The sequence below is a fragment of the Hemiscyllium ocellatum genome, chromosome 7 (assembly GCF_020745735.1).
Source record: "Hemiscyllium ocellatum isolate sHemOce1 chromosome 7, sHemOce1.pat.X.cur, whole genome shotgun sequence".
Classification (NCBI taxonomy): domain Eukaryota; kingdom Metazoa; phylum Chordata; class Chondrichthyes; order Orectolobiformes; family Hemiscylliidae; genus Hemiscyllium; species Hemiscyllium ocellatum.
The window spans coordinates 66,260,885-66,281,984 of record NC_083407.1 but is presented as its reverse complement, the minus strand read 5'-3'; the positions used below and the strand labels follow the sequence as shown (position 1 = coordinate 66,281,984).

The 21,100-nt window shown below is 40.5% G+C and overlaps 1 protein-coding gene across 1 annotated transcript in view; it reads left to right on the top strand.

Moving 5' to 3' along the window:
* The first annotated feature begins 346 nt into the window (after positions 1-346).
* Positions 347-21,100, top strand: part of dnah9l (dynein, axonemal, heavy polypeptide 9 like) — a 429,781-nt gene continuing 409,027 nt past the window's right edge. The window contains exons 1-6 of the mRNA XM_060828114.1: positions 347-391; positions 510-752; positions 1,127-1,270; positions 14,060-14,259; positions 15,281-15,470; positions 18,300-18,399. Of these exons, the coding sequence (XP_060684097.1) occupies positions 519-752; positions 1,127-1,270; positions 14,060-14,259; positions 15,281-15,470; positions 18,300-18,399 (868 nt within the window). The 5' untranslated portion in view covers positions 347-391; positions 510-518. The remainder of the gene's footprint in view (positions 392-509; positions 753-1,126; positions 1,271-14,059; positions 14,260-15,280; positions 15,471-18,299; positions 18,400-21,100) is intronic.

The window sequence follows — 21,100 nt, the reverse complement described above, 5'->3', positions numbered from 1 at the left end:
GTCGGGCTGTCCAGCTAGCAGGAACTGCAACTGCAACTACTCCCCAGCAATGCGCAGCTCCGACACGTCCTAAAAATTAACCGGTTAACCTTCCATTTCTTCTATAGTTCTTTGTGCCTCTTTAACAAAAGTGATACCTTTTAATATTTGTGTGTTTTTTTAAAGTTGATTTCACTGGGGGGAGCGGAGTGCCTTGTCATTTGTTGACTCACTGCACGACTCTCCTATAGTTCGGTGCTGACGATGCAATGCTCACAGCAATTGGTTATCCCTCCCCCGACCCCTGATCCATCTCGAGCCTTTTGCAGCTGCCTGACGTACTAATTGCGTTTCTCCCCACAGCTGTTTTCTGATCGCTCACAACTCCCGGCATTTGCTCTCGCTCTTTCAGGTGCAAATCGTTGCTTACATTTAAAATATAGAAAAGCCTACGCGAAATGTAAGAAAATACGAATTTAGTTGGTCGACGTTTCACCCCTATTTGTTTTTCCTTTCTATTATCTTTTAAGGCTGATGCAATGACTAAAGAAAAAGTTAACTCGAATTTTCCCATCGTTCGCGTCGAAGACGAACGAATAGATTTCATAAAGGAGCAGGCGTTTAAGTCGTTAAAGGTAAAATCGGAAAAGTGGAATAAATTCATTGCGGTGGATGAAAATAAAAAACTGCTGCTGGATTTTTTCGACGAAGTGCGGAATGGAAGGCTGCTGTTCTTTACTGGAGCAGGAGGAGCTCTGCACGCTGACTCACAGGTACGGACAAAATACTGAAGGCTTGGATATTGGTGGGTCATTGGACTTTTAAAAGTCGATTTTATTATTGTCAGTTTAAAAACCACTTTTTTTTGAAGAGCAGGGGGAGTAAATCTGGAGGTGAAGTTTGATTTTTATTAAGTCGCTATCCAAAAGAGAAATAAAGAATTTTGTTGAAAGAAATTAATCAAACTTGCGTTAAAATGTCTAATTATGATGTATTGTTACAATCGTCGTTATTGTTATAAATGCAATATCAGCTATCTCGTGGATAATAAGTTGAATCCAAAATTGCGTTGTTTGTGTATTGCGCAGAGTTCACTTTTTTTTCTCTAAACAGTGCAAAGTTAACAACTTGCTTTTCTTTTTCAAAGTTGACCTTCCCATCAAAAAGCAAAATGCTTTATATTTTCAAAAACTGTAGTGGAAATTTGTCGGATAATAACCACGTAAATGAACTGATGCTTGGAGAGATCTTGCAACACCCAGTGGAGCATCTTGCAGTTTTAATCAATGAGGTAGAAAAACATACTAGCACACTTGTATCAAATGCGATCGTACATTTTTTTTTAGACTTTTTAAAACACAAGTCCCATTGGTGACTAGCATCTGTCTGCCCGGCCAATGCTATATCTTTGTAACATTTAACCATTTGATAACTATGGCTGGCAGAAATTGACCAATCGTCGGAATGGAAAAAAAGTGAAGATTTGTGGTCGACGTTATTTGTCCAATATAGGCCATTTGTATCTATCACAATAGTTAAACACTCTACTCCACATGAAACCACGTGGTCTTCTGGGAGAGGGGGTGTGAAGTCTGAGGGATTCCTCTGATCCATCTGGGCAATGAAAACCTGTCATGATGATGATTTTGACCCTGACTTCTCTGTACCTACCTCTTGTAACAAGTGTTGGCTGCCCCAGCTTTTTTTAAAAAAAAAGTCCAGCTTTTGACTGGAGTAATAGTGCATGCTGGTATCTACTGCACAAGACAATGGCTTGTTCTTGGTGTGACTGTTTCCTGGCTTGAATTTGGCATCTTATAGCTTCAAATTGTAACTTCTGTCCTCACTGACCTACTAAATTGGAATAAGACTCTGTCTAGTCCAGGTCCACCTTCATTTTTTAAATCCAATCACCCCTTTATGATTCTAAAATCTAGAATCCCAATTTGTTTATCCTGAGTGTCCTCTGTATCCTGCCAAAGCATTATTATCATCTAAGACTGGACATACTGTTCCAAGTAAAATCTGACCAAAGTAATGCAGAAGAACAAAACATGCCTCATCTTGCACATATTTGTCTGAAGATTTGCACCCCCAACATGGTTTTCTCTAGCTATTGGTTCACAGTGATGTGTATTTTAAACAGCTCAAATCTCCTCCTTTCACCTCTCTTTCAATGCTTTTCCAGAAAGGGTGTGTGAATGTGAAGCTTTATTTTGGACCATAAGCTTTGTGCTGTACTTCTCCAAATTGGGCTTATGACTCCTAACACATTATCTGAAGCAGATATGTATTGTCCATAGTACTAAGATTTGCACAGATGTTTATTTGAGTTTGCAGATGATGCCTACAAAATACATGCAGTTGTTTTTTAAAAAAAACTTCTATAACCTCTTGGTTATGCTTTCTTCCCAGTTCAAAAAGCATTAATATATTTGCTGCTAGTCCTTGGAAATTTCACACAATCCGGGAGCAGCAAGTAGAACTCCATGAGTTTCTGTTAAACATTACGTGGACCTGAGTTGTGTATGAATGTTGATTCCACTGAAGGTGTAAATGATCTTATTGTTAACTTCCTTTTGTACAGTGTAAGTGGAGTGTTCACGTAATGTGATTTTGATGTACTACTGTATCTGTGTTGTATAAATGTAATGTGGTCTCCCCTGAACATTTTTATCAATGTGCTGTCATTTGTCATACTACAAATTATGAAAAGCTTGTGTATGTAGGCTATATTCAGCTAAGTATTAAAATTATTCTCATAAATTTATATTTTGAAAATATAAGGATCAAATTTACACTTGCCACCAGAAAGGCTGAACTGTTGACTGAGCTGAGCTACTTTCATGTCAATCATTTGTCAAAAGAATGACCAATTAAAAGATTGAATTGCGAAGTAATCTAATATACCTCATTAAATAACAGTGAATAATGTATAATGTGCTTTGAGATGCAGTTGTAATACTTTGTACTGAATGCTTACAGGATAATCTTTCTTTTTATTGATTTCATATCTTATGTTTCTTTTAAAGAATGCATACTAGATGTAGCAAATCCAGAAGTTTCAGGTTAGGTTATATTAAAGAACAGATCCTCCAGCATAGTCATCTCAATTACCTGTCATTGCTTTCTTTATTAACTAAACAATTGAATAAATAACTGATGAAATGGTATAGCAGGGTAGCATCTGGGTTAATGGGAGATAGGTGACTGGTTTCACCGTGATCACATAGTGCACAACTAGCTCAGACATTTTTATGTAAAGTTTCCTGTATCACTGTTGGAAGAATAACTAGAATTTTGTAACAGTGCTTCAAGTATGAATGGGAGGAGTGGAGGAAAATAGGTGAAGTAGCCGAAAATAAAACCGTGGCCAAAGCTGTAGAAATAGATAATAGGTGCAGGAGTAGGCCATTCTGTCCTTCGAGCCTGTACCACCGTTCAATATGATCATGGCTGATCATCCTTAATCAGTATCCTGTTCCTGCCTCATCTCCATAACCCTTGATTCCACTATCCTTGAGAGCTCTATCCAACTCTTTCTTAAATTAATCCACAGACTAGGCCTCCACTGCCCTCTGGGGAAGAGCATTCCACACAGCCACCACTCTCTGGGTGAAGAAGTTTCTCCTCATCTCTGTCCTAAATGGTCTATCCTGTATTTTTAAGCTGTGTCCTCTAGTTCGGCACTCACCCATCAGCGGAAATATGTTTCCTGCCGCCAGAGTGTCCAAATCTTTAATAATCTTATGATGATATACAATGCTCCAATGTAATTTCCTTTTTTTTAAACTAAATGCTTGAGTGGAAAAGAAATTCTGCATCCATATATGCTAATATCAGAGCAACATTCAAGTTTGGGCAGATAAGTGTTCAGAATACAGTGCATACAAAAGCTGCTCAAAAGATTGGGTGTTCTGTGAGTAACCACCTGATCACTCAGACTGTCCACTATCCATCAGGCACAAATCAGCTGTGAAATGGATAAAGTTTGAGCACAATGTCTGAGGAGTTAAAATAGTGAGAGAATCTCCAGTGAAAAAGCAATATCTTCAAAATAGCTATAATGTTATAACCAGAGAAGGTTCCAGTATTGAAGGTGCCACTGCGTGGTTGCAGAGCATTCTGATGAGAAAGGAGTGAGCAAAAAGAGGGTTCAGATCCTGAAAGTAGAGTTTTAGGGAGGTGGGCGAAAGGTTGAAAAGCAGGATGGTGTTTATCTCCTAATTACTCCTAGTACCACATGCTAGTGAATTCAGAAATGGGAGGATAATACTGATGAATAAATGGTAAGTTGGTCTAGGAGGGAGAGCTTTAGACTCTTAATGCGTTGTGAACGTTTCTATAGGAGATGAGACCTGTCCAAGTTGAACCACAATAGGGCTGAAAACAAAATCATTGTATAGGTCATGCTACTTCTGTTGGGGAGCATTTATACTCCCTTTGGAGGGGAGATGAGAACCTAAGAGTAGATATGGAAGGGCTGAAAATGTGTTGCTGGAAAAGCACAGCAAGTCAGGCAGCATCCAAGGAACAGGAAATTCAATGTTTCGAGCATAAGCCCTTCATCAGGAATGAGGAAAGTGTGTCCAGCAGACTAAGATAAAAGGTAGGGAGGAGGGACTTGGGGGAGGGGCGATGGAGATGCGATAGGTGGAAGGAGGTCAAGGTGAGGGTGATAGGCCGGAGTGGGGTGGGGGCGGAGAGGTCAGGAAGAAGATTGCAGGTTAGGGGGGCGGTGCTGAGTTCGAGGGAATTGACTGAGAAGGTGGGGGGAGGGGAAATGAGGTAACTGGAGAAATCTGAGTTCATCCCTTGTGGTTGGAGGATTCCCAGGCGGAAGATGAGGCCCTCTTCCTCCAACCATCGTGTTGTTATGTTCTGGCGATGGAGGAGTCCAAGGACCTGCATGTCCTTGGTGGAGTGGGAGGGGGAGTTGAGCCACGGGGTGGTTGGGTTGGTTGGCCCGGGCGTCCCAGAGGTGTTCCCTGAAGCGTCCCGCAAGTAGGCAGCCCATCTCCCCAATATAGAGGAGGCTGCAGCGGATGCAATAGATGATGTGTGTGGAGGTGCAGGTGAATTTGTGGCGGATATGGAAGGATGCCTTGGGACCTTGGAGAGAAGTAAGGGAGGACGTGTGGGTGCAAGTTTTGCATTTCTTGCGGTTGCAGGGGAAGGTGCCGGGAGTGGATGTTGGGTTGGTGGGGGGTGTGGACCTGACGAGGGAGTCACGGAGGGAGTGGTCTTTTTGGAACTCTGATAGGGGAGGGAAATATATCCCTGGTGGTGGGGTCTGTTTGGAGGTGGCGGAAATGACGGCGGATGATACACTGTATACGGAGGTTGGGTGGTGGTAGGTGAGAACCAGTGGGGTTCTGTCCTGGTGGTGGTTGGAGGGGCGGGGCTCAAGGGCAGAGGAGCGGGAAGTGGAGGAGATGCAGTGGAGGGCATCGTCGATCACGTCTGGGGGGAATCTGCGGTCCTTGAAGAAGGAGGCCATCTGGGCTGTACGGTATTGGAACTGGTACTCCTGGGAGCAGATGCGGCGGAGACGAAGGAATTGGGAATATGGGATGGCGTTTTTACAGGGGGTAGGGTGGGAGGAGGTGTAGTCTAGGTAGCTGTGGGAGTCAGTCGGTTTATAGTAGATGTCTGTGTTGATTTGGTCACCCGAGATGATAGAAATGGGAAGGTCTTGGAAGGGGAGGGAGGAGTCTGAGATGGTCCAGGTGAATTTGAGGTCGGGGTGGAAGGTGTTGGTAAAGTGGATGAACTGTTCAACCTCCTCATGGGAGCATGAGGCAGCGCCGACACAGTCATCGATGTAGCGGAGGAAAAGGTGGGGGGTGGTGCCAGTGTGGTCAGTCGGTTTATCGTAGATGTCTGTGTTGATTCGGTCGCCCGAGATAGAAATGGAAAGGTCTAGGAGGGGGAGGGAGGAGTCTGAGACGGTATGGAAGGGACAGGAAAGAAATGGAAGGGAGAAAATTCGTAAACCTATTTAAAGGATAGGCTAGAAAATAGACAATACAAGCGTTTGACAATGCTATATGGTAATACTATATATTTTAATGCAAGATGCTGAAGTATTTGTGAGACTAGTGAGCCTGATATCAATGGTGGGCAAATTGTTGGAGGGAATTCTGAGGGACAGGATTTACATGTATTTGGAAATGCAAGGACTGATCAGAGATCATCAACATGGCTTTTTGTGTGGGAAATCATGTCGCACTTGATTGTTGTTACTTCTTCAAAAAACTCAAAGATTGAGGGCAGAGCAGTGAATGTGATCTATATGGACTTCCGTAAGGCGTTCAACAAGATTCCTCATGGTAGACTGATTAGCAAGGTTACATCATGGAATACTGAGAGAACTAGCCATTTGGGGACACAACGGGCTCAAAGGTAGAACACAAAGGATGGTGATGGAGGGTTGCTTTTTAGGTTGGAGGACAGTGACCAGTGGTGTACCACAAGGATTGGTGTTTGGTCAACTACATTTCATCACTTATATAAATGGTTTGGATGTGAACATAGGAGGTATGGTTAATAAGTGTGCAGATGACACCAAAATTGGAGGTGAAGTGGACAGTGCAGAAGGTTACCTCAGAGTACAATGGGATTTTGAGCAGATGGAATTTAGATAAAATGTGAGGGGCTGGATTTTGGAAAGGTAGGATGTATACACTTACTGGTGAGTGTAGCTGTACAAAGAGACCATGAAGTGCAGGTTCATAATTCCTTGAAAATGGAGTCGCAGGTAGATGGGATAATGAAGAAGGCTTTGTTATGCTTGTCTTTAGATTAGATTACTTACAGTGTGGAAACAGGCCCTTCAGCCCAACACGTCCACATCGACCTGCCGAAGCGCAACCCACCCATTCCCCTACATTTACCCCTTTACCTAACACTACAGGCAATTTAGCATAGCCAATTCACCTAACCTGCACATCTTTGGACTGTAGGAGGAAACCGGAGCACCCGGAGGAAACCCACACAGACACGGGGAGAATGTGCAAACTCCACACAGTCAGTCGCCTGAGTCGGGAATTGAACCCAGGTCTCTGGCGCTGTGAGGCAGCAGTGCTAACCATTGTGCCACCGTGCCGCCCACTTTATTGGTCAGTGCATTAAGTATAGGAGTTGGGAGATCCTGCTGCAGCTCTACAGGACATTAGTAGGTCATGTTTGGAGTACTGTGTGCAATTCTGGTCTCCCTGCTATAGAAGCATGTTTTGAAACCTGAAAGGGTTCAGAAAAGATTTACAAGAATGTAACCAAGATTGAAGTATTTGAGCTATAGGGAGAGGCTGAATAGACTGGGGTTATTTTCCATGGAGTGGCGGGGGTGATCTTGTAGAGTTTTAAAATCACTAGGTGCATGTATAAGGTAAATAGACAAGGTCTTTCCCCAGGTTGGGAAAGTCCAAAACTGGAGAGCAGAGGTTTAAGATGAGAAGGGAAACATTTAAAAGTGACCAAAGGAGCAACTTCCTCAAAGCCAATGGTGCTTGTATGGAATGAGCTGCCAGAATACATGGTGGAGACTGGTACAATTACAACATTTTTAAAAGGCATCCGGGTGTATATATGAATAAGAAGGGGTTAGAGGGAAATGGAATTAGATTTATTTAGGATATCTGGTTGAAATGGATGAGTTGAACCAAAGAGTCTGTTTCCATGGTGTATGTCTCTATGACTCTAAATCTGAGGTAGAACACAGATGAACTGACAGCATGAGCGGAAAACCCTTTTTCCTTTAAAAGCGCTATGGTCCCAATTCTTCTTTTATATCAATGGGGTCCTCAGTTATTATGGAGTCATATAGCGTGGAAACTAACCCTTTCGTTGTGTTGTCTGTGCTAACCAGACACCCCAATCTGACCATTTGCCAACACTTGGCTCATAGTCTTTTTTAAAATCTTTTCCCTCTCTCTTGACCTAACGAAGTATAAAAAACCAGTATCAATGAATCAACTAAAATTGATTAAGCAGGATTTATAAATGCAGTGAAGACAATATGGAAGTTTTATATCCTTTTAAGGCCCAGGATTCCTTGAATGGTGCAAGCATAGGTTAAGCCTTGTGTCTTTTTTTTTGATTAGATTCCCTACAGTCTCTTCAGCCCAAGAAGTGCACACCAACCCTTCAAAGAGTAATCTACTCAGACTCATTTCCCTACATTTACCCCTGCCTAATGCATCTAACACTATGGGCAATTTAGTATAACCAATTCACCTGACTTGCACATCTTTTGGATTGTGGAAGGAAACCGGAGCACCCGGAGGAAACCCATGCAGATACTGGGAGAATGTGCAAACTCCACACAGGCAGTCGCCTGAGGCCAGAATTGAATCCGGGTCCCTGGCGTTGTGAGATAGCAGTACTAACCACAGAACCACTTATCATTGAAGTAATGTTACACTGAATTATGTTTCCGAAGCATAACACCGCAGAAGCTATGGTAAAACCATGTCATCAAAAACGCAGATTCAAATTAACTCTCTGTTAGCTTAGGGTGGAGTCATCTGAAGTCACCTCATTTCTGTAACTAGAGTCATCAAGGCTAAACAAATACCCATTTCTTCTTCCCCAGGTGTTAATATATCATTATGTATACTCCATACATCAAGTTTTATAAATAATGTTACATCCAGTAATTAATAATGCTGAATTTCACAAATGATTCACCTGGCAACACCAGGAATACTACAGCAATTGAAAAATGTTTCTCATTGAATGTCAGGATGTACTTCATATAAAGTACATGATTTCTGTGGAAGGGTCACCAGACCCAACGAGTTAACTTTGATTTCTCTTCACAGATGCAGCCAGACTGGCTAAGCTTTTCCAGAAACCTCTATTTTTGTACTTAAACAAATTATGTTTTCTTCTACAGTTCTAAATAAATATTTGACTTATTTTCTTAAATTTAATAGATGATCCTTCAATTGAATTTCATGTAATTAAAACGTATATAATTGTTTAAACTCAAACGTTTTAGCACCTTTTAAATGGCTGCAAGGTCAGCAAGACCAATTTTATGCAAGCAATTTTTTGACCCAACTGTTAACTATCTTTTTCTGCTTGAGGTAATTAAGGTAAAATCCTAAAGGTTATTTCAAGCATAAAGATAAATAATATGAAAATCTTGCATACTCTTATTAAGACATGACTGAAAGAGGGTAGAAATGGCATTTTAATGTCGCTGATTGTACAAATTCCAGATGAGAAGGAAGCATTAAGAAAGAGGAGAGGGTTGTAGTATAGTTTGAAAAAAAACAATGACGCTGATGGAAAGGATGATCTGATAGAAGGATCATTGAAATAAAGCCACATTGGCTGAACGAAGAGCAGAACTAAAACAATCGTTACTGGCAGGTAGTGAAAGACCTCCCCTTGCTGCCACCACCAACCCCAACAAGTGGAGAGGGAGAGAGGAACAAAAATATTGGCAAATTTGAGAAGTACAAAAATGATAAGTCAGTAATAGAGGATTTCAACAACACAAATATTAACTGAGACTTGGCGTGGATGGCACAGATATAGCAAAACTTACAAAATGCATTCATGGGAATCTCTTTAAGTACAAAGGAATTCCAATGAGAGTGGAAAATATGTGACTTGGTTTTAGGGAATGAAGCTTGGCAAGTGGAAGGGATATGAGTTGGGGAATACTTTGGAAGTGATCATAACTCAAATTTGGGGTAGTTATGGAAAGGGACAAAGATAGACCAGGAATAATAGTTCTCAGCTATCTTTACTAGAGCTGAGATGTGATTTAGCTAAATTGGATTAGAAACTGTGACTTGATAGCAAATGAGTACAGGATCAATTGGAGGTGTTTAAGGAACAGGTAGCAAGCGCTCAGAATAAGTATGTTTCCTTAGGAGGTGAGACTAACAAATACAGAATGCTCTGGATGTTTAAAGGTTTATAAGAGGAAGAAGGAAATAAAGGGAAGCAGATATCAAGGGCTTAATATTGTTGGAAATCTAGAGGAGTATAAGAAATTAGGGAGGCAAACAAAGAGGTAACACAATGATAAATAATGGAAACTCCACAGATTTCTTTTGGTAAATCTACAAAAAGAACAAAATGATAAAAACAGGATATTTATGGACTAGAAGAGAAACCTGCGTGAAAACAAAGGACTTGGGTCAGTTTTCAAAGTTATAAAACACAAAGGAGAGAAGACAGACATTACAATTGGGAAGGAGGAACGTGAAATACCAGGCAAAATTAAACTGAGAAGAAAAAACATTTAAGGATTTTAACATCTTATGAAAATGTATGATTTTCCAGGCCTAGATGAAAACTGTCCTGGTCTGAGGTTAAGGGAAACAAGTGGAAAAAAATAACAGAAACTCTAACCATCGTTTTCCACCCTTCTCTGGCAACAGGAGTAGTTTCAAAGGACTGGAGGCATCTGACGTTGAGCCATTGGCTACAGAGGGAGAAAGGGAAATCTATAAGAAAGTATTCTGAAGAACTGGATCACATTATTTAGAGCCAGATTAATCACAGATTTTCAGCACAGCTTTAAGGGAAGGGAAATTGACCATTGTGAATAAGTATTTTGTAGAAGCAACAAGGCAGTTTATGAGCATAGTGCTTTTGATGTAGTATACATGGATTATATCAAGATTTTAGACAAGGTCCCGCATGGCAGACTGGTCACAACAGTAAAAGCACATTATCCAAGGCAAAGTGATAATCTAGATACAATGTTAGCTCAGAGGCAATGTGCAAAGATCAGTATCAATGTAGATGATTTTGAGGTTGGAAGGATCTTATCTTTGCTCATCAAGACTCCTTACTAGGTCTTTTTTAGTGGAATATATCAATAATTTGGTCTTGAACATTGGAGACATGATAAAGAAGTTTGCAGACAATACAAAAATTGGCCATATTGTTGTTGATCAAGAAGAAATTTGTAGGTTACAGAAGAATATCAATGGATCAGTCAGGTTGGTAGATAGTGGCAAATGGAGTTTAATTCAAAGAACTGTAAGGTAAAATGCTTTGCGAAGGCCAGCAAAGTAAGGGATTAGACAAGAAATGGCAAGAGGTATGCTGGGAAGTGTGGAGAAATAGAGGAGGTTTTGGAGTGTATGCCCGCAGATCCCTGAAGCTGACTGGACAGGCGCAAAAAAAGTGGTCAAAAAGGGGTTCTTGCCTGCCTTAGCCTTGCCACTGAGTTGACGAGCAGGGAGGTTATGCTGGAGTTGTATCATACACAAGTTAGATCACAGGTGGAATATCGTAGGCAGTTATAGTCTTGTAGGAAAAATAACTTCCGCTAAGATGGCAGTGGAGTTGGCTTCTGAGACCGGATCTTGTCTGCTCCTTCTGCTTTTTTTTGTTTTTTTGTCTCTCTCCTCTCATTTTCTTGTCTATTTTATTTTACTTACCCCTTGGTGAAGAACTCTGTTATGGTGACGGCATGAGTGTAGACTTGTGAGGGCGGTGGCGGAGGAGAGTTTGTGTTCCCAATGACTTCTGCAGCATCATGGTTGCTGGTGCGGAGGCGAGTTTGGATTCCCTGTGGTGTCTGCTTCCAGCACAGATTCATGGAGACGGTTTGAGCCCAGTATGAGACTTGGCAGCACCAGCAGCAGCTGTATTGGCATGGTGGGTCCGAAGCAGACTTGCGGCGGCGGAGTTGGTTTGAGCCGGTGCAGTACCCAGCAGCATCAGTGGTGTCTGCATTGGGGAGACCAAATGAGGACTTGGATGCGAGATGCCCTGAAGATCGGTGACTTTCATTCCAGTGGCAGAGATGTGGAGAAGGGGACTTTTGCCTGGCCAACAGGCCCATGGCCCATAGCGGAGCATTTGACAAGAGGGATTGTAAAGTTGAACATTTTCTTTTATTTCTTCACTTTTTTTGCCTTCATGTTCTGTGTTTTGTTTTATTTTTCTGTTTTTTAAGATGGCACTAGAGAGTGGTAATACTATACAACACTCTTCACGATATTTTGTAATGAGATACAGGTGACAAGAAATAATAAAAAAAAATTGCACTAAAGAGGGTACCAAGGAGATTTATGAGAATGAAGCCTGAATTGGATTATGAGGAAAGACTGGATAGGCCAGGGATGTTTTAATCAGCATAGAGGAGGTTGAGGGGAGACATAAATGTAGTGTAGAAAATTGACAGGTCCATATGAAATGGATAGGAAAGTTGTCATCTTGATTGAGAGGCCCAAATCAGGGATTGTAGATTTAGGCTGAGAAAGGGTATACTCCAGGATGTTATTGAAGAAATCTGGGACATCGACTATGAAGTGTGTTCAGTAAATATGATTAGGTCAAGGTCTTGTACAACAAGCCTATAGGATAACTCTTCCAATTTTATCATAGGTTTCCTGATATTTTATGGGACAACTGTGCTTGTGCCTTTATGGTTACCGAGGCCAATGCTGGTTACTTTTTTTTCGTGGCAAGAACTGAAGAACTTTAATGAACAAAATCAGTTTTATACCAATCTAACAGTTTCATGCCAATCTAACAGTTTCATGATCACCACTATTGTGATAGCTTCTTTCAGAAAAAGTTTAATTATTATTTAATGATCACTTTAAAAGTTAATTATTTAGTTAATTGAATTCAAGTTCCATGATGGTATTTGAAGTCCTGTCTCATAAGCACTATATCCAATAATATTTGTGTGGAATTATACAGCCCAAGTGGGGGGAGACGTGCAAAATAAATTCCTGTCCTGCCTATCCTTGATCAGTCCATCACGTTATAGGGAAGGGATCAGGCAGCTTGTATTTAGGCATGTTGAGAGCCTTAAGCGGCTATTTGACAGTCTCTTAAGGGGCTTGGTCTACCTCCATTGCTACATTCCATTAGGTGGAGCAAATACAAAAAAAAGGTTAGCCTGGCAGCTTTGATGGCTTGATCTACAGGCAGGCAGGACAAGAGGTACTTGCTGTGTAGCCATCTGTGCGTGTTGAGGTCAACCCACTAAGATGATGTCACTTCTTGTGCCTCCTCCACCCTTCTGTAGCATGTACCCCATTTCTGGGATTACAAAGATGTGCCCACCCAAAATTGTTGGACTTACCTTATGAACAGGGCACATCTTCAGTTATTCTCAGGACTCCTTATGGTTCTAGCAATGATTGCATCTCTATTTTGGCACTGTTGTCAATCAGGTTGGCTGCCAATTTTCCAAAACTGACTTTCTGTCACTGAGGGAGCAGCACAAAAAAAAGACTAAGATATCCTCCGTGTATTATTGCAGCAGCGATGCCAACTTTCTGTTCAGTATGGTGCTAACCTTCTTTGTGGTCCAGAGCATCAGCAGTCCACACCCCTCACCTCAAACATTTACCCCATTATCACTATTTTGCCATTTCAAACCATGTACCAGGGATGGTCATTGATGAAGTATTTGTAAATTATGTTTTACAAAACTCCATTAATCTGGAGCAATGATGATTGACTGCATCCACCACAACCAGAAAGATGCTTCTTCTGCACCTAGTATAACAGTGTTTGCCTGCTATTGAGCAGAATTGCACAGGCTCCTTTGTGCCAGACTTTGCCTTGATTTTGGGAGCAGTTTCCCTCACCTTCAATCTGTCATACAGTTCTAAAGGGTTCACATTTGGATCAAAACTACAGTAAGATCCTGTGCTGAATGTTTCTGGTGGAATCTAAACAAATTGCTATGTTGTTGGTGAGTAGATTTTGTGTAGTGGCATTATTAATTATTTCTTGCATCACTTTAGTTATGATTGGGAGGAGACCATTAGTATGGTGATTGTCTGATGTCTTTTTGTCTGTCTTGGGTTATATTCTGGGTCACCTATACCTGTGCAACATTCCACATTATTGGGTAGATGCATGTATCCTAACTCTGGGATAGCTTGGCTCAAATATTAATTGCTCAATTTTGTTTGAGTTCAAAACAATATCCAGGCATATAGCTTTTGTTCTGTCCAGTGCACTTAACTGCTGTTTAATGATAACTGTGTCAGTTTAATGTTCAACACTACTACTTTGTGTTTTAGCATTATAGTCTTTGTAACTATATTGTTTACTGAAGTAATTTGTGCACTTGCAGGTACTGGTTCCGATCTTGTCCAATTCAAATAATCATTTGGGGTGGCCACAGGCTATATCCTACGATGTCAGAAAACATATTGAAATGATAAAAAGCAGAATATCTGTTGTTCATGGTCAAATGGAAGGGAAGACTATTTTGCCATTGCCCCTTGTTCCTGAAAGTGTATATGAAAACCAAGAAATTGAAATTCATGATAAGTACGTTGTTCTTTCAGATTCTGATTCTTTCAAACTTGCTGATTCCCATAAGTGCTTGTTAGTAAAGCTTTAAGGTGCTTGCTTTTGAAAAAAAGTTATTTACGACTTCATAAAATGAAGATAATCCTGTCTATCACTAACCTACCTAATCATGGGAAGGTATTAAATATTGTGTTGGGTTTGTTTTAGAAGCAATTTTTAATAATTAAATAAAAGTTGACATAATTATGTGTGGAGGTTGGAGTTTTAATACATTTAGAAAGTTACAGAAACTGAAAATAGTTTTAAATATTACTGCACACTTCTTTGTTACCATTCATTTCACATTGTCAAGCTGTTTTCACGATATAATTGATATTTAAAGTATTTCATGATGCATTATAACAAGATAATAGTTATCATTTTTGAGTGAAAGCGTAACCTTTTTAGTAATCAATTGTGAATACCGACTTTACTAACTTGGCTCCTTCATATTGCTTCTAATGCAACCCAAAACAATGTTTAGGAAGTGTTTGTTTGCTCAAGTGCTCATAAGTGTAGGGGTTAGGATTTCTCCATGTCAACCAGCTCAGAAAATGTCTTAGTCTTATGTGATCTTGCTTGTGGCATTAAATGCTTAGAGTAAGAGATGAAGGTTGACCTGGGTCTGTTATCCAGCCCAAATATGTTAACCAGAATCAAATCTGTGGCACTGTCAAAACTGTACTTAAGATCTTGCATGATTGAAAAATATGTTTTTTCTTATTGATTCATGAGATGTGGGTGTCGCTGGCGAGATCAGCATTAATTGCTTGCCCCTAATTGATCAGAGGGCATTTAAGAGTCAATTACATTGTTGTGAATCTGAAGTCATGGAGGACAAATAGCTATTAAAAAAATATTACTATTAATCTTTATATCTGTCATTTCAAGGTTCAGTGTTGTCTAACCTGTAGTATATAGATGCTGGTGTAACGAAGTGACTTCATGATTTCAATTGATCTAACACTTTATTTAAAAGCTCTTTATTTACTTTTTGTAGCCTTTCACAATTGGACAAATCAATACTTCATTCCATTGAGTCCATGGTGATCCAATGGATGCATCAGATCACAGATGTAATGAGTCAAGATTCAGTTGATGACTTATTTGAAGAAATAAATCCTACTCCAAGTTCAGAGATTTACTTTTGGATGGCAAGGAAAGAAAATTTGCTTGGAATATATAAGCAGGTTTGTATGTAGAACAAACAAGCTGTTTCTCCTTATCACTATTAAGTTTTAAAAATGTTAAAACTACAAAGGTAATGAAAGACAAACCTGTGTTTTAGTGTTTGATGTGGTTCTGTTTAGTTAAGATATTATCCAAGCGTGAAAGGAACAGGAGTAGGTCATTTTGATTTGACATTCCTTGTGTCCACTTTCCTGCCCTTTCCCTATAACCTTTGCTTTCCCTGCTGACCAAGAATCTACTTACCTATCTTAGCCTTAAATATACACAAAGGCTGTTCCCTCACAGCTCTCTGTGGCAAGGACACCCAAAGACACTCAACCCCCTGAGAGAAGAAATTCTTCCTTATCTCAGTCTCAGAATAAAAGGATGCTAATTTAAAACTATGTGCTGTGATACTAGACTTACCCATGAAGGGAAACATCCTCTTAGTGTTTACCCTGTCATGCCTCTATGACTCTAATCCTATATTTCATAGAATCCCCACAGTGTGGAAGCAGGCCCCTTGGCCCTGCAAGTCCACACACCCCCTCCAAAGAGCATCCGACTCCTCCCCTATTACTCTACGTTTACGCCTGACTAATGACCCTAATCTACACATCCATGAACATAATGGGCAATTTAGCTTGGCCAATTCACCTATCCTGCACATCTTTGGATAGTGGGAGAAAACCGGAGCACCCAGAGGAAACCCAAGGGAGAAAGTGCCCAAACTCTGCACAGTCACCCAAAGCTGGAATCAAACCTGAGTCCCTGGCACTGTGGAAAAAGTGTGGACTGCAGATGCTGGAGACCAGAGTTGAAAAATGTGGTGCTGGAAAAACACAACAGGCCAGGCAGCATCCAAGGAGCAGGAGAATCGACGTTTCAGGCATAAGGCTTTTCTGAAGAAGGGCTTAAGCCTGAAATGTCGATTCTTCTGCTCCTTGGATGCTACCTGGCCTGCTGTGGTTTTCCAGCACCACATTTTTCATTCCTGGCACTGAGGCAGCAGTGCTAACCATTGAGCCACTGTGCTGTCAATATATTTCAATGAGATCACCTTTCATTCTTCTAAATTCCAATAGTTGAGTGTCAAAGTTCTTAACCTTTGCTAATAATGCAATCTCTTCATACTAGGTATCACCCTAGTTAACTGTCTCTGAACTACCTCCAATGGTATGATAACTTTTTTTTAATAAGGGGACCAAAACTGTTCATGTCACTCCAGATATGGTCTCACCAGCACCTTGTCCAGTTGCAGTAAGATTTTCCTACTCTTATATTGCTATCCCTTGAAATAAGGGCCAATGTTCTATTAGTGTTCCTGATTACTTGTGGCACCGGTGTGCTAGCTTCCTGCGTTTCGTGCCCAGGTCCCAAAGATTCTTTGTGTTGCAGCTTTCTGCAATTTTTTTTCATTTTAAATAATAATCTGTTCTTTTGTTCTCCTTTCCAATATGAACAACTTCACATTTTTCTGCATTATACTCCATTTGCCAACATATTGCCCACTTATTTAACCTATCAATATCTCTCTACTATCCCAGTCGCATGCTGCACATGTCTTAATACATTTAACAGGGGCAAATGGATGGGAATGGGCACCTGTTTTCTTAAAAGTTTTTACGAGTGGGTGGGAAAACTTGTCTTCAGAGGTATCCTTAAGTGCACTGTGTGCACTCTTCCCAAAAAGATAGTATTCTCCTTCCTTTCTCCCCTTCCTGACTTTACAGTCTACACCTCAGCCATCCTAGCACTCCTTCCTCTATATCTATTGCCCCAGTTTAGCTGGTTCTGGAATCTATTGGTGCCATTATCCTGAGACTGGTCACATCACTGGGTAATAGAAGCAATCTGATTGGCTAACAGTTCCAAAGGGTAGGACTTCCTCCCACTGAGGGTCCCCTGAATCTCCAGTGATTTAGGGGGCAGATGCCTTCTGTCGACAGCAGGTTAGTGGCTTTCCTTCTGGGTGTATTGAGCACTGTCCTGTAAAATTTGATAAATAAAATGTGCAGACAGTAAAATATTAGTGTTCATGAAAAATATCCAAACACCAATGCAGTTAATAATAACCTTTTCCATTAGAAGATGTTGGCAAAACTACAGGATATTTCGAGTCATAGTCATACCGCATGGAAACAGACCCTTTGGTCAAACGTGTCCATGCTGACCAGATATCCTAAATAAATCTAGTCCCAATTGCCAGCATTTGGCTCATACCCCTTTAAATCCTTTCTATTTATATACCCATCCAGATTAATTTGAAATATCATAAATGTATGAGTCTCCACCACTTTCTCGGCAGTTCATTCCATACATGCACCACCTTCTACATGAAAAAGTTGCCCCTTAGATCCTTTTTAAACCTGTCCCCTTTCACCTTCAACCTATGCCCCCTAGTATTGGGCTTCCCCACAACTTGCAGTTTTTACTTTTTATACTTTGCAATGAAACTTTTGGTTTTCTAGTACTGATGTAATAGGTTAGTACAGTGATATGGCTCAATGCAGAGATTTGGTGTATTCATACTTTAGATTCTTCAAAGGGCAGATTCACGATTTCTTCTGCCTCATTACATTGCATGCAAAGTTTCTTCAAGAACTTCTTTTAAAAAAAAGAAGAAAACTATGAAGGCATGTTTCCTTCCCTACGTTATCCAACTCTTGTTTAGATATTGATGTTAACCATAAGTGGTTAAATTGCTTGCCCAGCATAAGATCAAGGACAAATGACAGTTTCTGTATCTTAATAAAGACATTTATTTTGGCAATTCACATGTAAGGAGTTGACTTATTTGAATCATGGTGATTTGCAATCATACTAACTTTGAATTCTTCATTGTATAGCTCCAGAATCCCAAGGTTTACAAAATAGCTGATATTCTGAGAATTGGGAAAAGCAGCTATTATTCTACCTTCAAAAATACAATCTTGAAAGTCACAGAAGGTAACTCACTGGCATTATATTTTGAATATCTTTAGATAGATAGAATCTTTCAAAATTAAATAACCAGACGTTTGGACATACAATATGACATCAATTCCAGAGATTGAGATGTAACATTTAAGAATGATGACTGGTGTTCTTAAATCAAATGTAAGTTAAGCATCTACAAAACAATTTGAAAATATATCGATCTCTGTTCTAGCAGTGCTTGTAAGTTATTGATTGTAACTGGAATTGGTGTGTTAGAGGAAAGTATTCTGAGGATTAGATTTGGATTCTGACTGAGAACTGGAGACCACAGGACTCCTATGTGAGTGATTATTGTAACTTTGTGCATGTTATTGAATGCTGAAAACATTAATAATCACCAAAAGTTCAAACTCCAAAAATGTATGCTTTGTTTAATGCTCAGGCTATTCCTAAGCAAAAGTCATGTTTAAAAGCCTTTTATCTGCCTCTTTATAAGTTAAGCAGCTTATAATGTTATGATTCTTTCATAATAAATCAATAATGAATGATTTTACATTGAACTTTAATTTTAATCCAATAGTTCATATGTCTGAACAAAGGTTAAGGTAAAGTCGTCATTGTCTTACCAGACCATAGGGTGCTCTTTCAATAACCTAAGGGTCACTAAGGTGAAGGGAGAGGTTGAGAAGCAGAGTCCTTGATAGTAACCTCAGCCAGCGTAGGAATTGGACCCTGTTAGAGTCTTCCTGCATTCACAAACTAGCCACACTGCCAATTTAGCTAATCTAAATTTGCTCCTTTTACCAAAACACTTCAAATTTGTGCCCTTCGGTTGTCAATCCTCTTTGGAGTGGATACAGTTTTGTCCGATTTCCTCCGTCGAAACCCTCAATAATTTTGAAAACTTCTATCAAATCTCACCTCTGCCTTCTCACCAAGGGAAACAATTCCAATCGATCCTTATAATTAAAGTTTCTCATTCTCTAGAGCCATTGTCATAAACCTCTTCTGAACTCTCTCGAATGTTTCACATTTTTTTCCAAAGTATGGCATCAGAACTGTACATAATGCTCCAACTAAAGTCTGACCAGTGTCCTATACATGTCCAGTATAGCATCCCTGTTCTTATATTGTACTCTTGCTTATCAAGCCTAGAATTCTATATGCTTTATTAACAGTTCTCTCAACCTGTCATGCCACTTTTAATGAGTAATGTGCATGTAATCTCAGGTCTCCCTGCTCATGCACACCTTTTAGAATAATGTCCTTTACTTTGTACTGTCTCTCCAATTTTGTTGTACCAAAGTGTATCAGCTCATACTTCACCACACTTAATTTCACCTGCTATCTATCTGCTCACTCCACCAACTTGTTACTTGCTTTTGAGGTTTCATACTAACCTACTGACCGCCTACAATTCTACCAATTTTTATTTCATCTGCAGACTTTGAAATTTCGCCTTGCACACAATATCTAGATCATTTATTTACATAGATCAATACTGACTGCTGGGGAATTCCAGTACAAACCATCCTCCGGCCTGAACGATACCTATGACTATTACTCTTTGTTTCCTATCCATCAGCTAGTTTTGTGTCCATTTAGCTACTGAACATGTTAATCAATGATTCCTCACAAGTCTGCTGTTGGGCATTGTATCAGTGGCCTTTTAGAGGTCCACATCACATCAACAGGCTTCCCCTCATCAAACATTCTGTTACCTCTTCAAAAAATTCCAGATTGGACATGAATTTTGTTTAACAAATCTATGCTGCCTCTTCTGAATTAACCCATGTTTTCCCAAGTGAATATCAATTGTTTTTAGAAGAATTGGTTTTACCAGTTTCCTCACCAGTCGAAGTTAAACTGACTGATCAGTAATTGTTTAGCCTATTTTTACACTCTTAGCCAAAAAGGTAACTATGTTTGCAATTCTTCAGTCCTCGGGCACCAACCCCAAATTCAGGAAGATTGAAGTATACTTGCCAGCAACTTTTGCAATTTCCACACTCACTTCTTTCAGTATCGTCGGATATTTCTCATCCAGTCCTAATGCCTTGGTTGACTTAGGGTAATGACAGCTTACCTAATTCCTCTTTATCAATTTTAAACCCTTCATTAGAGTTTGCTCCTCTCACCATGTCCTAGGCAGCGACTGCCATGTAAGTAAATACACATCCAAAGTATTTATTTAATACTGAAAAATGTGTTGCTGGAAAAGCGCAGCAAGTCAGGCAGGAGAATCGATGTTTCGGGCATATTCCCTTCTTCAGGAATGAGGCGGTTGTGCCAAGCAGGCTAAGATAAAAGGTAGGGAGGAGGGACTTGGGGGAGGGACATTGGGAATGCGATAGGTGGAAGGAGATTAAGGGAGGGGGTGGGGGCGGAGAGGTCGGGAAGAAGATTGCAGGGCAAGAAGGCGGTGCTGAGTCCCAGGGTTGGGACATAGATAAGGTGGGGGGAGGGGAAATGAGAAAGCTGGTCCTGTCTCCCCAGTGTATAGGAGGCCACATCGGGTGCAGCGGATGCAGTAAATGCTGTGTGTGGAGATGCAGGTGAATTTGTGATGGATATGGAAGGATCCCTTGGGGCCTTAGGGGGAAGGTGTGGGCGCAAGTTTTGTATTTCTTGCGGTTGCAGGGGGAAGTGCCAGGAGTTGCGGTCGGATTGGTGGGGGGTGTGGACCTGACCAGTGGTCTTTCCAGAACACTGATAGGGGAGGGCCATATAT